The sequence below is a fragment of the Belonocnema kinseyi genome, chromosome 1 (assembly GCF_010883055.1).
Source record: "Belonocnema kinseyi isolate 2016_QV_RU_SX_M_011 chromosome 1, B_treatae_v1, whole genome shotgun sequence".
NCBI lineage: Eukaryota > Metazoa > Arthropoda > Insecta > Hymenoptera > Cynipidae > Belonocnema > Belonocnema kinseyi.
The window spans coordinates 34350969-34368682 of record NC_046657.1 but is presented as its reverse complement, the minus strand read 5'-3'; the positions used below and the strand labels follow the sequence as shown (position 1 = coordinate 34368682).

General features: G+C 22.2%; 2 protein-coding genes across 3 annotated transcripts in view; both read right to left on the bottom strand.

Annotated features, from left to right (window-relative positions):
* LOC117177445 (radial spoke head 1 homolog) overlaps positions 1-6228 on the bottom strand; it is a gene marked incomplete at its 3' end in the record, with an annotated part of 13114 nt that extends 6886 nt beyond the window's left edge. Inside the window, exons 1-2 of the mRNA XM_033368133.1 lie at positions 6223-6228; positions 699-755 (exon numbers count right to left, since the gene is read on the bottom strand). Coding sequence (XP_033224024.1) covers positions 699-755; positions 6223-6228 — 63 coding nt within the window. The remainder of the gene's footprint in view (positions 1-698; positions 756-6222) is intronic.
* A 3100-nt stretch (positions 6229-9328) lies between these two features.
* LOC117173916 overlaps positions 9329-17714 on the bottom strand; it is a 45725-nt gene continuing 37339 nt past the window's right edge. For both annotated transcript variants that reach the window (XM_033362566.1, XM_033362572.1), the window contains exon 5: positions 9329-10456. In XM_033362566.1, coding sequence (XP_033218457.1) covers positions 10260-10456 — 197 coding nt within the window. In that variant the 3' untranslated portion in view covers positions 9329-10259. The remainder of the gene's footprint in view (positions 10457-17714) is intronic.

Here is a 17714-nt window from a genome sequence, read left to right as displayed (position 1 = left end):
GGGAAGTGATGTGAGTAGGGGAATTTACGGGAAATGGGGGGCGGGGAAGTGAGAGACGTGATAGGAAACTAAAAGAGGGGAATTTAGTAGAGAGAAAGTATGTGAATTAGGGAAGTGAAAGGAAACGTTGAGAAGGTGAATGAAGTGAAGTAGGGGGGAAAAGTGGAGGGGAAAAGGGAAATGGGGCAGAATTATGGGAAATAAAGAGGTGGGGAAATGTGTGTAAATTAATTAAGTAGGAGGAAGTTAGGTGAAGGAAAATATTGGTGAGAGAGGTTTAAACTATGTTCAAGTCAAGAGGGATATTATTTCAAAAAAATTTTCTGAACTTTTTCTGAATTGGAAAAGGGACATATTTAAGTTTTTTGCAGAATTAAAAGGAACGAAAGTTTGTTTATTTATTAATTTTTTCTAAATTAAAAAAGATTTTTTTTCTTTTGAACATTTGTATTGAGTTGAAGGCGGGAACTTTTGATTTTCAAAATTTTTTTCTGAATTGGAAAAGGCTTTTTTTATTTTATTTTTTACAATTCCATGATTTTTCAAGGTTTTGTTAAAACTCATAAATTTTAATTGTATTAGAAATCAAATAAAAAACTTAAAAATTACATTTTATTTTTGGAAGCTGTCATTATTTCTGATTTTCACCCTCATTTTTTAGGATTCTCTTGAATCCCTTTCTGATAAATGTGACGAACCGTGGATGGATCAAGAAGAATATTTGGCTTATGAAGAACCGGAATATCAAGGTGAATCTGAAAATTACGAAGACTCTTTTTTAAATTAAAAAAATATTTAATACATTTTCTTATTAAAAAAGACTGATCATATATGTCTTAATTTTTAGTTATTATCCATCATGTAATAAAATAAATTAGCTTTAATTTCTTTTGATTTAATTAATTTTTTATTTATTCGAAGTAATTTAAAATCACTAAAATTCTTTGCATTAAATCACATTGAATTCACTTTAAACTTCTTATTTAAATAATTTAAAATTTACTTCAATTTAAATTAATTCGCTTGTATTAGAATTCTATTTAATTCAGTTAAATTCCATTCAATACCTACAGTTGAATTTCTTTGAATTCCTCTGAATTCTCTTGAATTTCGTATACGTTTTTGAAAAAATGAATCTAATTAAATTTAAATTAAATAAAAAAGAATTCTGTTTGAATTTACTTCTGAAAGATTTTTCCTTCACTTGAACTAAATTGCATTCCGTTGAATCTTTTTAAATCCCCACAATTCACTAAGAAAAATGAATTTTTTTATTTTATTTACTATTGAAAAAAAAAATTTCATTGTTTCGATTCCGGAATTTTCTAATTCAAATATTCTCTTTTTCGGGAATTTTCTTTTTCCGAATTTTTTGATCTTCCTATTTTAAATATCAGCTAGAATTAAATTTTTGAAAAAATTACATTTCACATTTACATTTTGAATGATTTCTTCGAATTCTGCTGGAATTGAATAGAATTTATCTAGAATTAACAAAAATTCACGTTGAATTGATTGAAATTTATTAAAATTTAATTCAATTCCTTTGAATTCTCATGATTTTATTTACACTTGTATTATTTTTGATAGAGTTGAATTAATTTCAATTAATTTATTCATTTATTTGAATTAGGCAGGGGATTCGAATTTTTTCTTGAAATTCATTCGTTTTGGGGTGAAAAATTAATTTTTTTAATCTAAAAATTTAACTATATAGTTAAAATTACGTCTTTTTTTATATAAAATTATTCTTCTCTGTTAGAAATTTATATTTTTGGTTAAACATTTAAATATTTTATTGAAAAATTAACTATTCAATTTGCAGTTGAAAATGTATCTTTTTTCTTCGAAAATCAATTTCTTTAGTGGAAACTGCCATTAATAAAAATTTAAATGTTCAATTTTTGGTTGAAAATTTACCTTTTTTAGATGAAAATTCGACTATATGGTTAAAAATTCATGTATTTTGTTGAAAATTAGTCTTTTTAGTCAAAAATTATACATCCTACAATTAGTTAAAAATCCGACTTTTTCATCAAAAATTATTCTTCTTTGTTGAAAATTCATCTTTTTAATTAAAATTTTTTTTTTAATTAAACTAATTCGTTGAAAAATTGATTTTTATATTGAAAATTCAACAAATCATTTATTGGTTAAAAAAGGATCTTTTTTAGTTTTAAAAGTCAACCATTTATTTTTATTTTTGGTAGAAAATTAAGGTTCTTTGTTCAAAATTCATCTTGTTAGATGAAAAATCCTTTTAGGTTGAAAATTTAACCTTTTTTGTTGAAATTTTGAATTTTTTGTTCAAAATTTAACCAATCAATTTTTTTGTTTAAAATTTAACTTTTTATTTAAAACTATAACTATGTATTGGTTTAAAAAATTCCTATATTTTGTTAAAATCTTCTTTTTTGGTATATAAAATTATTTTTCATGGATGAAAATTCATTTTTTTGAACGAAAATTATTTTTAATTTCCGTCAATTTAATTCAATTTGCATGATACCTTCAACGAATCCCTTAAGTTGAATTTAATTTTAATTTTATATAAAATTTATTCATATAATTAATTTCGATTGGATATCAAGGTGGTAGTTTAATTTGAGAAAAAAAAATTTCCCTTCAATAAAAATGCTGAAAAGAAAATCAGACAAAATTTAAAATCTAAATATCCTCCCCTCCAAATAAATTAAAGGGTGAAAAATAAAAAAACTACCCTATTCCAACTGAGGAAAAATGTCTTTTCCAATTCAGAAAAAATAAAAACCAAAATTTCCTCCATTCCATCTCAATAAAAATTTTATATATAGAAAATGATCCTCTTCCAAATAAAAAAAATCATTGAAAATAAAAAATTCTCCCCTTCAATAAAAATTTTAAAAAGAAAAATAATATTATAATATTTCAATTTAGAAAAAATTGAAAAAAAAATTTCCCATTTCCAACTCAATTAAAATATTATAAACAAAAATTTTCCCTCTTCCAATTCAGAAAAAAATTGTAAATAAAAATTTTCAACAGAGATTGAAAATTAATTAAAAATTTAAGAAGAAAAAATGGCTTCTCACCATTAAAAAAAACGTCCCTTTTAACTGAAAAAAATGATAAAAATAGGAAAAGAATCTCCGAAATTTTCTCTTTTAAAAATCAATAAAAATGTTTAAACACAAAAAAACGCCTCTTCCAATTTCCCAAAATAACAAAATCAAAATGGTTTCCCTTTCTTTTAAAAATATAATTGTGAAATTCAAACATGTTTTAATTATTCAGGGCTTCACATTTCAAACAATTCAATTTCAAATTGTTTAGTTTTAATTTTTTTATTTTTTAACATTCGAACCACAGCTCATTAAAAAAAATTATAAATTATTTTATATTTACAGTAAAGTATCTTTTACCTAAAACTTTCAATGGTATACATTTTCAAAAATGCATTTTAAAATTCTTTAAATTGAAAATGTACGCGTAATACTGTAATAATTCCTGTTAAAAACTCTTGATTTAAATAGAAATTATTTTGAATTTTCTTCAATTTAATTCAATTTGAAGCACTATAAAAATAAAAATAAAAATGAAACCCAAAATTTCTTTCTTTATAAACTCAATCAAAATCTACCAATTAAAAAATTTCCCTCTTCCAATTCAGAAAAAAATTTAAAATCTAATCGCCACGTTACGAGGTGTAAAGAATTAGTTTTCTTGGTTGAAAATTTTTCTTTTACGATTTTTGGATAAAAATTTATATACTCTGAAAATTCTTATAATTTTTATTTTTGATTGAAATTTCAAATTATGTATTGGGTTAAAAATTCATGTTTTTTGTTGAAGTATTCTATTTCGTAGAAAATTATTCTTTTGGATTGAAAATTCTTTTTTTTTCTTTAATTCCTTTTTTTGTTGAAAATTATTTATTATTTTTTTTAAGAAATAACTTCGAATTTATTTACATTCATTAAAATTGAATTGATTTCCTTAAATTTATTTTAATTAATCTTGAATTAAATAGAATTTATTTTGAATTTACTTCAATTTATTTCAATTCGAATCGCACAAAAAAATCCCCAAAAAAATATTGAAAACCAAAACTTTTTCCCTTGTAAACTTGATAAAAATCTCAAAACTAAAAATATGTCCCTCTTCCAATTCAGAAAAAATTGTGAATCTAAATGCCCTCCCCTCCAACTCAATAGGAAGGTTAAAATAATAAAATTCTTTAAAAAATGTGGGCTCTTCCAACTCAAACAAAATTAAAGAAACCAACATTTTCTCTTTTCCAAGACAAAAAAAATACTAAAAATAAAGACTTCTATTCTCCAATTCAGAAAAAATAAAAGCAAAATTTCCATCTCAATAAAAATTCTAAAAAGAAAATATTGAGAATAAAAATTTCAAAACAAAAATTGAAAATCAAGAATTGTCCCGTTTCAAAAAAAATTCTAAAATGAAGATATGGCCTCTTTCAATTCAGAAAAAATTTTCCCTTTTCCAACTCATTAAAAATTTAAAAAATTTCCCTCTTCCAACTCAGAAAAAATTGAAAATAAAAATTTCCCTTCTCCAATTCAGAAAAAAATGAAAATAAAAATTTCCCAAAAAGATTGAAAATAAAAAATTGCTCCCATCAATTACTTTTTTCTAATTCAGAAGAAATTGAAAACCGAAAAATTCACTCTGTCTTCTTGGAAAAAAAATATTTTTTTTATTAATCGCTTCCAAGTAAAAAAAGGAATTGAAAAAAATTCCACCCTTCAAATTCAATACAAATGTTTAAAGCAAAAAATTACTCTCATCAGATGCAGAAAGAAATTTAAAATAAGAAATACTTACCTTAAAATTAATAAATAAAATGTTAGACAAAAAAATTGCCTCTTCAAATTTAGAAAAAATCAAATATTTTTTTTTAGATAATTATTGTTTTTCATTTCGAATTCATTTTTCTATGTAAAAATGGAACTACATACATTATTGAAAATTCATTTCTTTTTACAATTTTGTTTGAAATTTATTTTTTTGCTGAAATAAAATCAAATAAAAAATTGACAAATACAATTTTCCCTTTTCCAACTCAATAAAAATATTAAGAATAAAAAATTTCACTCTTGCGTTTAAATCAAATTAAAAACCAGATTATTCTCTTTTTAAACTCAATAAAAATGCTTTTTTTAAATTTAACTAATCAATTTTTAGTTGAAAATTCATATTTTTTTATTTGTAAATTTTATTTTCGATTGAAATTTCAAATTATGTATTGAGTTAAAAACGCATTTATTTTGTTGAAAAAACTTCTATTTGGTAGAAAATCATTTTTTTTTTATTGAAAACTCATTTTGCTTCGAAATAATTGAACTATTTTTTTTAAATTCCATTTTTTTATTGAAAATTTTTTTTTTTAAGGAAAAACTTTCAATTTATTCACAATTATTAAAATTGAATTGAGTTTCTTAAATTTTAAATTTTCTTCAATTAAATCAATTTGAATCACAAAAAAAAACTATAAAGAAAATATTGAAAACCAAAATTTCCCCCTTTATAAACTCGATAAAAATCTAAAAACAAAAAAATTTTCCTCTTCCAAATTCAGAAAAAAAAAATTGAAAATCTAAATTTTCTCCCCTCCAACACAATAAGAAGGTTAAAATAATAACATTCTAACAAATATGGCCTTCTCCAATTTAGAAAAAATTAAAGAAACCAAAATTTTCCCTTTTCCTAAAAAAGAAAAAAGATTAAAAATAAAGACTTGTCTTTTCCAATTCAGAAAAAATAAAAACAAAAATTTCCCCCATTCCATCTCAATAAAAATTTTAGATATAAAAAATGACCCTCTTCCCATTAAGAAAAAGGATTGAAAATAGAAAATTCTCCCCTTCACTAAAAATTCTAAAAAGAAAAATAATATTATAATATTTCAATTTAGAAAAAATTGAAAACAAAATTTCCCCTTTTCCAACTCAGTAAAAATATTAAAAACAAAAATTTCCCTCTTCCAATTCAGTAAAAATTGAAAATAAAAATGCCCAAAAAAGATTGAAAATAAAAAAAAAATTGTCCTCATCAATTATTTCTTAAAATTCAGAATAAATTGAATACCACCAAATTCTCTCTACCATCTTAATAAAAAGACATTTTTTTTAAATTACTCTCTACCAAATAAAAAAATGAATTGAAAAAAAATCTCACCCTTCAAATTCAATAAAAATGATTAAAGTAAAAAATTACCCTCATCCAATGCAGAAAAAAATTGAAAATAAAAAATACTTACCTTAAAATTAATAAATAAAATTTTAGAACAGAAAAATTGCCTCTTCTAATTTCGAAAAAAAATTTCTCCCCTTTCTTTCAAAATAAAATTGTGTCTACGTTGCGTAATTTAGACGAAAATTGTTCGTTTTTTTTTTTGTTAGAAAATTTAACTAATTAATTTTTAGTTGAAAATGTATCTTTTTTATTTGAAACTCTAACTATGCTTTGGATAAAAAAATTAATATATATTGTTAAAAAGTCTTCATTTTTGTTATAGAAAATTATTTTTCTTGGTTGGAAATTTTTCTTTTGTGATTTTTGATTAAAATTTTATATACTCTGAACATTTGTGTACATTAAAAATTGTGTAAAATTGACCAAAAAAATCAAATAAATATTGAAAACCAAAATTTCTTCCCTTATAAACTCGCTAAAAATTAAAAAAAAAATGTTCTTCCATTTCAGACAAAATTTAAAGTCTAAGTCACCTCTCCGCCAACGCAAAAAGAATGTTGAAAATAAAAGAAATTCCGTTTTGCAACTGAGGAAAAAAATTGAAAAGAATAAATTGTCCCCTTCAATAAAAATTCTAACAAAAGTATGGCCTCTTTCAACTCAGAAAATTAAAAAAATATTTCCCTTTTCCTTTAAAACAAAAAAAAAAACTAAAAATAAAGTTCTTTTTTTCAATTCAGTAAAAATAAAACAAAAAATTTCCTCCATTCCATATCAATAAAAATGTTATATATAAAAAATTTCCCTCTTCCAATAAAGAAGAAAATTGAAAATAAAAATTTCCAAAAAAAAAGTTTGAAATAAAAAATTGCCCCCTTTAATAAAAATTCTAACAAGAAAATATAATATCTTTTAATTGAGAAAAAATTGAAAAACAAAATTTCCCCTTTTCAAACTCAATAAAAATATTAAAAACCAAAAATTTCCCTATTCCAATTCAGAAAAATTGAGAATAAAAATTTCTAAAAAAAATGAATATAAAAAATTGCTCCCCTTCAATAAAAATTTTATAAAAAAAATATGGCCTCTTTTAATTCAGAAAAAATTGAAGAAGAAAAATGTCCCCTTTTCCAATTCGTAATTTTTATTTTCGATTGAAAATTCAAATTATGTATTGGGTTAAAAATTCATGTATTTTGTTGAAAAGTCTTCTATTTGGTAGAAAATTATTTTTTTAAATGAAAATTAATTTTTCTTCGTAAAAATTGAACTATTTTTTTGAAAATTCCTTTTTTTGAAATTCCATTTTTTTAGCTGAAAATTATTTTTTTTTTAAGAAATAATTTTGCATTTATTTACATTAATTAAAGTTGAATTGATTTTCGTAAATTTATTTTAATTCATCTTGAATTGAACAGAATTTTTTTGAAATTCCTTTAATTTTATTTAATTTGAAAAACAAAACAAAATATTGAAAAAAAATTTCCCTTTTTCAACTCAATAAAAATAAGAAGAATAAAAATTTCCCTCCTTCAATTGAGAAAAAAATTGAAAAATAAAATTTTCCCTTTTCCAACACAATAAAAATATGAAGAATAAAAATTTCCCTCTTCCAATTGCGAAAAAATTAAAAAGCAAAATGTTCTCTTCTCCAATTAAAAAAAAACATGAAGAATAAAAATTTACCGCTTCCAGTTAAGAAAAAAATTTTAAAAAAAATTTTCCCTTTTCCAGGTCAATATAAATATTAAGAATAAAAAATTTCCCTCTTCCAATTGAGAAAAAAATTGAAAAACAAAATTTTTTCTTTTTCCAACTCAATAAAAATATTTAAAATAAAAAATTTCCCTCTTGCAATTTAACTACAATTAAAAACCAAAATGTTCTCTTTTTAAACTCAATACAAATTTCTTTAATTGAAAATGTACGTTTGAAATTGTAATCATTTCTGTAAATAATACAAATTTTGCGATCCTGTGGCCGCCCTAAATTCACTGTTATTTTTTTTTATCAAAAAAAAATTCGTTGAATGTACTTTGAATATTTTAATCACTGTAAACCTATTTAAATTAATTGCAATTAAAATATAACATAATATATAAATAATTAAATGATAAATATGACAGAAAATAAATCTCGCCCTCGTGCTTTGAGATTTAAAAAAAACCATTTATTTATGAAATTATATCAATGACTAGAGCCTTCTCTCTCTTATTTTGTTTTACACATATTACAAATAGAGATTTCATTCCAAAAATCGAGACTCGACGTTACGTCATTTAGACAAAAATTGATTTTTTTTTTAAATATTTAACTAATCAATTTTTAGTTGAAAATTTATCTGTATCGGGTTAGAAAATTCATATATTTTGTTAGCAAGTCTTCATTTTTGGTGTAAAAAATTATTTCTTTTTTTTTTTTTGAAAATTATTTTTTTTTTTTAAGAAATAATTTTGAATTTATTTACATTCATTAAAATTGAATTGATTTTCGTAAATTTATTTTAATTCATCTTAAATTGAAAAGAATTTATTTTGGATTTCCTTTAATTTAATTCAATTTTAATCAGAAAAAAAATATTGAAAACGAAAATTTGCTCCCTTATAAACTGGATAAAAAAATTAAAAATGTCCCTCTTTCAATTCAGAAAAAAATTTTTAATCTACTCGTCCTACCCTCTTCCAACTGAGAAAAATTGAAAAACAAAAATTTCCCTTTTCCAACTCAATAAAAAAAGTCCATCTTTCAACTGAGAAAAAATTGAAAAACAAAATTTTTCCTTTGCCAACTTAATAAAAATATTAGGAATAAAAAATATTCCTCTTGCAATTCCTCTAGCAATTTAACTAAAATTAAGAACCAAAATTTTCTCTTTTTAAACTCAATAAAAATTCTTTAAATTGATAATGTACGTTTAAAATTGTAATAATTTCTGTAAAAAAAAAGTTTCGAACCAGTGGCCACCCTAAATTCACTTCCAAGTTTTTTAATTAAAAAAAATTCGTTGAATTTACTTTGAATATTTCAATCACTGTAAACCTATTTAAATTAATTGCAAATGAAATATAACATAATATATAAATAATTAAATATTTAATATGACAGAAAATAAATCTCGCCCTCATGCTTTGAGATTAAAAAAGCCGTTTATTTATGAAATTATATCAACGACTAGAGCCTTCGCTCTCTTATTTTGTGTTACAGACATTAAAAATTGAGATTTCATCCCAAAAATCGAAACTCTACGTTACGTAATTCCGTAGATAAATCCTATACATTGGTACATAGAGATTCAAAATTACAAATTACAAATTACATACAATATTACAAATAAAATATATTTACAGTTCTCAGCTCGACCCCTTTGTGCGTTTCCTCTTCACTTTTTCTTTTTAAACTAACAGAACTCTCTACATTTTCACAACCTCAATTTTTTTCAATTCACAACTTGTTTTTGTTTGTTTTTTTTTTCCCCAAACAAAAGGGTTCGGCGAGCGAGGAAAAATGTGAAAAAGAGATCAAAAAAAGGGACGGATAGAAAAGACGAAAGGAAATTACACATACGATTCGATACAGTCTTTCGCAATCAACAAAAAAAAATTCATCAAGCGTTAAATATATATATATATATATACAATTTCTTATTACTCATCAGATCCTAAGTTTCAAAAAAAAAATCCGTTTCTCAATTTCTCGCGAAAAAAAAGTTGAGAAAGCAATATTTTTTTTTCTCGTTTCTACAGATAATTTTCGAGTCCCGAACCGATCGGAATATTTTGTTTTTTCTTTTCCAAAGAAATTTCTCGACTGGTCCGGACTCTTTGTTCCCTTGGCACAAAGAAATGAATTCCAAACGTATCGGAAATCACAATTGCGTAAAAAATACGCGCGAAAAAAGAATTGATTTCAAATCAGAAAATTTTCGTCGGAAATTTGAAAAAAGTTTTGGGCCCGATTTGAAATGAATTCCCGGATGAGGGGGAGAAAAACCGACTTTTTCAGGTCCTCGTGTGTCGGGCTGACCTGGTTCTTCGCAGAGTCGGCGGTTCAAGCAAATTTCACATCAAATCTGGAGGCGGTCTCTCGAAAGCGATGCTGGCGACGGAAATGCTGCAGAGGCCGGCTGTGATGACACCGAGGCCGATGTAAACGGAAGTTATCAACCAAAAGGCGAACAAATAGAGAGTTTTGTTGCAGTATTTCCCGAGAGAGGGGTCGTAGTTTGGCTCGTATTCTTTGTAGACCCACATCGACCCTGAAAAGTGGATTTTCAAGGTTTATTTATCCTGAAAATATACTGCACTTATAATTAATTAATTGCGCGCTGAGAGCGCGGCTCTCTGAGCTCGCTAATTTGAGCGCGCCCAGGGCGCGCGACTGTTGATTCTCGCGCTTCGCGCTCCACAGTATATTTATCTCGCGCTTCGCGATCGACAACAGTAATTTAATGATTGTTAATTCTCTTTTGTTAAAGCTCCTTTGGCTTTAACGAACACATTCGCATCACGTATCTCGTGCTTCGCACTCGAGTTTATCTCTGCAATTTTATATCATTTCCATAAATGTATATTATTATAATTCGTAACTTGCATTGGTATTAAAACAGACGTAATTTCTTTGTCCCGTTTAAAACAATTTGAAAATATTTTTTGCCTTTAAAACTCACCCTAAATTGAAAAACAAAATTTTTCTTTTTCCAACTCAATGAAAATATTAAAAATTTCCCTCTTCCAATTGAGAAAAAAATTTAAAAAACAAAAATTTTCCCTTTTTCCAACTCAATAAAAATATTGGGAATAAAAAATTTCCCTCTTGCAATTTAACTACAATTAAAACCCAAAATGTTCTCTTTTTAAATTCAATACAAATTTTTAAAATTAAAAATGGACGTTTGAAATTGTAATAATTTCTGTTAAAAAAAAAAACACAAATTTTTCGATCCTGTGGACGCCCTAAATTCACTTTTAATTTTTTTTTAATTAAAAAAAAATTCGTTGAATTTACTTTGAATATTTCAATAATTGTAAACCTATTTAAATTAATTGCAAATAAAATATAACATAATATATAAATAATTAAATATTAAATATGACAGAAAATAAATCTCGACGTTACGTAATTTAGACAAAAATTGATTTTTTTTAAATATTTAACTAATCATATTTTTAGTTGAAAATTTATCCCATAAATGTATATTATTATAATTCGTAACTTGCATTGGTATTAAAACAGACGAAATTTCAATGTCCAGTTTAAAAAAATTTGAAAATATTGTTTGCAATTCATTTTGAATTCACCCTAAATTATGATTAGTTTATCCTAAATTTGTTTACATTCTTCTAAATTTACTCAATTCTATTCATTCGATAAAGTTTTTATTTTATTCATCTTGAAGTCTTTAAAACTCACCCTAAATTGAAAAACAAAATTTTTCTTTTTCCAACTCAATGAAAATATTAAAAATTTCCCTCTTCCAATTGAGATAAAATTTAAAAAACAAAAATTTTCCCTTTTTCCAACTCAATAAAAATATTGGGAATAAAAAATTTCCCTCTTGCAATTTAACTACAATTAAAACCCAAAATGTCCTCTTTTTAAACTCAATACAAATTTTTAAAATTAAAAATGGACGTTTGAAATTGTAATAATTTCTGTTAAAAAAAAACACAAATTTTTCGATCCTGTGGACGCCCTAAATTCACTTTTAATTTTTTTTAATTAAAAAAAAATTCGTTGAATTTACATTCAATATATTTTAATAACTGTAAACATATTTAAATTAATTGCAAATAAAATGTAACATAATACATAAATAATTAAATATTAAATATGACAGAAAATATATCTCGACGTTACATAATTTAGACAAAAATTGATTTTTTAAAAATATTTAACTAATCAATTTTTAGTTTAAAATTTATCCCATAAATGTATATTATTATAATTCGTAACTTGCATTGGTATTAAAACAGACGAAATTTCAATGTCCAGTTTAAAAAAATTTGAAAATATTGTTTGCAATTCATTTTGAATTCACCCTAAATTATGATTAGTTTATCCTAAATTTGTTTACATTCTTCTAAATTTACTCAATTCTATTCATTCGATAAAGTTTTTATTTCATTCATCATTGAAGTTTCCTTAATTTTTTCCCTAATTAACTTAAAACTCATTTTTGAATTTATTGAATTATGATTGTACAAAATGTAGAACTGATTTATTTTGAAAGTGGTTAGTTTAAATAAGTTTTTTTTGGAAATGTTATATTAAAATTTTGTTAAACTAATTGAAAATTGTACATTTCAGTATTTTTTTTAATATTATATTTATTTTATAAGATATTATCTTATAACTATTCAGCTTCTACGTTTTTAATTTTTTAAAGAATGGTTGCGTATCAAATTCCTTGATTCAGAAAGTGCGTTTTTAATACTTAGAATCATAATTTTTGTTTATTTTTCACGTTTTGAATTTGAAAATATAAATGAGAAAAAAGCCTTTTTGGAAACTAAAAAAAAAACTGGTAAATTTTGGTATGCGGTATACGGCCTGTCGTATGAAAAAAATAGGTGAAGGGAATTTTGTAGCTACGTTTTGGAACACACGCCCACATGAATATTTTAATTTGTCTTGTGCCGTTTCTCCAAACAGTCAATATCATTATTTATAATGTTATTTTTAACGATTAAAACGAAAACCACGCGTTTCATCAAGAAATTATTTTTAAAAAATTTTTAGATTTTTTTGGGTTAAACAACCTGTCTCTTATATCTTGTATCATTTTACCAAAAATGTAATTTTTTTATTTTTAATGTAGTTATTCACGATTAAAATAGAAACTACCAATCATATAAAAAAACCATTAGTAAAAATTGTGTCCTATAATTTTTTTCCAACCTTGCATAGTTTAACAACAAAATACAATTTTTTATTACCTTTTGTTTGATCAAAAATTGAATTATCAATTTTTCGAAAAAATTCAAAAAGTTCCTATGATAATCTTGTAGAGCTTTCGAAAATTAAAATTTTACTTTTCAAGTACTATGAACAAGTGAGCAGAGAATTTTTGAATCATAAAAAAATGTGGTCTCAAAAACTTTCAAAATACGCTCACTTTTAGAATTTTTAGCCATATATTTGAAAAAAAAGGTAAATTTTCAACCAAAAATGGAAAAATTCAATTTTCAGTTTACAGAAATTAAAAAGTTTATCAAATATATCAATATATTATACATATAATATATAATAATATTATAATATATATTAATATTTTTATAAAATACATGAATTTTTAAACATAAAGTTGAATAAAAAACATAAATTTTCTACAAAAAAAGCAACATTCTTAACCGAAAATATGAATTTTCAACAAAATATATAAAAATTCTATAAAATAGTTCAATTTTCAACCCAAAAAGATTACTTTTTCACAAAATAGTTCAATTTTAAACCAGAAAGAATATTTTCCACCAAGAAAATGAATTTTCTATTAAAAAAATTTTTTTCAAGAAATTATTTAATTAAAAAAAAAGTTTTTGTCAAAAAAGAAGAATTTTTTATTTATAAAAACGAATCTTTAACTAAGATGCATAATTTTTTACTAAAAAGATGAATTTTCAAAAAATACATGAATTTTTAACCATACCGTTGAATAAAAAAGATAAATTTTCTAGCAAAGATGGAAAAATTCCATTTTCAGTTTACAGAAATTACAAAATTTATATGTATTAATATATTATACATATAATATTATAATTTATATACATATTTTTATAAAATATATGAACTATTCTGTTAAAAAGTAATCTTTTTGGGTTGAAAATTCATATTTTCGGTTTAAGAATATTTATTTTCTTTTTAGTTAAAAAAGCAAATACATATTGTTTTAAAAAATTCGTATATTTTATAAAAATATTAATATATATTATATATTATAATACTATTACATGTATAGTTTGTTAATATATTTAATAAATTTTTTAATTTCTGTGAACTCAAAATTGAACTTTTCCATTTTTGGTTGAAAATTTACCTTTTTTATTCAACTATATGGTTGAAAATTTATGTATTTTGTTGAAAATTCGTCTTTTTAGTAAAAAATTATGCATCTTAGTTAAAAATCCGTTTTTTTTAAATAAAAAATTATTTTTCTTTGTTAAACACTTTTTTTAAAATAATATATAACTAAAAAAAGGAAATTCTTAACCCGAAAATATGAATTTTCAAGAAGAAAGTTAATTTTCAACGAAATATTTCAAGATTCTATAAAGTAGTTACATTTTCTAACAAGAAAATTAATTTTCTATTTAAAAATACATTCTTTCAAGAATTTAATTTATTTAAAAAACATAGAATCTTTAAAAAAATGAATTTTTAACAAAGAGGAAGAATTTTTGATTAAAAAAAAACGGATTTTTAACTAGGATGAATAATTTTTTCTAAATAGATGAATTTCCAAGATAATATTTTAATTTTGAACGTAAGGAATAAATATTCATTAAAAAAGTCGAATTTTCAACCAAGAAAACTAATTTTCTTCATCAAAAAAGAAGATTTTTTTAACCATATAGTTGAAATTTCATCTAAAAATAAAAAGTTTTGCAACCAAAAATTGACCATTTAAATTTTCATTTAAAAAATTATAAATTAAAACTATTTATAAAAAATAGAATAATTGACGTTTCCACTAATAAATTAATTTATGACGCAAAAAAATATTAATTTTCAACTGTAAATTAAATATTTAAAGTTTCAATAAAATATTCAACAGTTTTACCAAAAAGATGAATTTTTAACAAAGAAGAATAATTTTCTTTCAAAAAATTTTAAACATACAGTTAAAAAGGAAATTCTCAAACCGAAAACATGAATTTTCAACCAAATATTTAAAGATTCTATAAAATAGTTAAATTTTCAACCCAAAAAGATTTCTTTTTAACAAAATAGTTCAATTTTAAACAAAAAGGATTATTTTCCACCAAGAAAATTTATTTTCTATTAAAAAATACATTTTTTCAAAAAATTATTTTAATTTAAATAAAAAAATATAATTTTCAAATAAAAAAATTAGTTTTTAACAAATAAGAATAATTTGTTATTTAAAAAAAAAACACGGATTTTTAACTAAGATGCATAAGTTTTTAATAAAAATACGATTTTTCAACAAACTACCTGAATTTTTAACCATATAGTTGAACTTTCAACTAAAAATGGAAAATTTTGCAACCAAAAATTGATCATTTAAACTTTCATTAAAAAAAATTTTAATTTTAAACTATTTCAGAAAAATAGAATAATTGAAGTTTCCACTAATAAATTAATTTATGAGACAAAAAAGATTAATTTTCAACTGTAAATTAAATATTTAAAAATTCAATAAAATATTTAAGTGGTTCGCCAAAAATATGAATTTTTAACAAAAAAGAATAATTTTCTTCAAAAAAGTACGAAATTTCAACCATATAGTTAAATTTTCGTCTAAAAAGGTTAAATTTTCAATGAAAATTGTAAAAGTTCCATTTTGAGTTGACAGAAATTAAAAAATTTATAAAATATATTTATAATATAATATAACTAAAAAAAAGGAAATTCTTAACCCGAAAATATGAATTTTCAACGAAATATTTCAAGATCCTATAAAATAATTAATTTTCTATTAAAAAATACATTTTTTCAACAACTTAATTTATTTAAAAAATATAGAAACTTAAAAAAAATGCATTTTTAACCAAAAAGATGACTTGTTAGCAAAGAAGACGAAATATATATATATATAAATTTCTAACAAAAAATTAAGTAGTTGAATTTAGAAAAAAATATTTCAAACAAGAAAAGAAGGAATTTTTAACAAAGAAGAAGAATTTTTAATAAAGGAAAACGGATTTTTAACTGAGATGAGTAATTTTGCACTAGAAAGACGAATTTTCGAACAAATACGTACATTTTTAACCATATAGTTGAATTTTCATATAAAAATGGAAAATTTTGCAACCAAAAATTGACCATTTAAATTTTCATTTAAAAAAATATTAATTTTAAACTATTTCAGAAAAAAAAGAATAATTGAAGTTTACACTTATAAATTAATTTATAAGGCAAAAAAAATTAATTTTCAACTGTAAATTAAATATTTAAATTTTCAATAAAATATTTAAATATTTCATCCAAAAAAATTAATTTCCTAATAAAATAGACAAGTTTTCAACAAAGTAATGAAGTTTTTAACAAATTATTACATTAAAAAAAATAGTTTAATTTTAAAAGCGAAATAAAAAATATGGGAATTTTCAACAACATAGTTTTCAACATAGTTGAATTTTTATTAAAATAAAAGCTGTTTAGCTGAAAATTAATTTTATATTTTGAAAATTCAAGCTTTTTGTAGAAAAGTAATCTTTATTGTTTGAAAATTATTTTTTTTTCTGTTTAGAATTTAATTATTTGGTTTAAAATTTGTCTTCGTCAATTAAAAATTCACCTATTTCGTTAGAAATATTTTTTAATAAAAAATTTCCTTCTTCAATAAAAATTCTCAAAAGAAAATATCTCCTTTTCCAATTCCGAAAAAAAATGAAAACCAAAATTTCCTCTTTTCGAACTCAATAAAAATGTAGAAAATTGCCCTCATCTAATTCAGACAAAATTAAAAATCAAAAATATATCCCTGCCCTCTTAATAAAAATGTTATGAATATAAAATGACCCTCTTCGAAAGAAAAAATTTTTAATTAATTTTAATTCAATCGAATACCGTTGCATTCTTTTTAAGAATTTGAATTTGATTTTTTTTTTGGTTAAAATTCTTTGTTCAAATTTGATCTTTTTGATTGAACATTTAATTATTTTATTGAAATTCAACTATTTAATTTAAAGCTTATAACTAATTTTTTTGCGTCATAAATTAATTTATTAGTGGAAACTTCTATTATTCTATTTTATGGACATTTTTTTTAATTAATTTTTTTTAAAGAAAATTTCAATGTTCAATTTTGTGTTGCAAAATTTTCCATTTTTAGATGAAAATTTAACTATATGGTTAAAAATTCATGTATTTTGTTGAAAATTCATTTTTCCAGTGAAAAATTATTCATCTTAGTTAAAAATCGGTTTTTTTTTCTAATAACAAATTATTCTTTCTTGTTAAGACCTTATTTTTTCGTTGACAATTAATTCTTTTTAACTTAAATTAATTTGTTGAAAAGATGTATTTTTAAATAGAAATTTAATTTTCTTGGTGAAAAATAACGCTTTTGGTTTAAAACTTAACTATTTTGTTAAAAAGTAATCCTTTGGGTTGAAAATTTAACTATTTTATTGAATATACATTATATATTATAATATTATTATATGTATAATGTATTAATATATTTTATAAATTTTTTAATTTCTCTAAACTCAAAATTGAACTTTTGCATTTTTGGTAGAAAATTTACCTTTTTTATTCAACTATGTGTTTCAAAATTCATATATTTTGTTGAAAATTTGTTTTTTTAGGAGAAAATTATTCATCTTTGT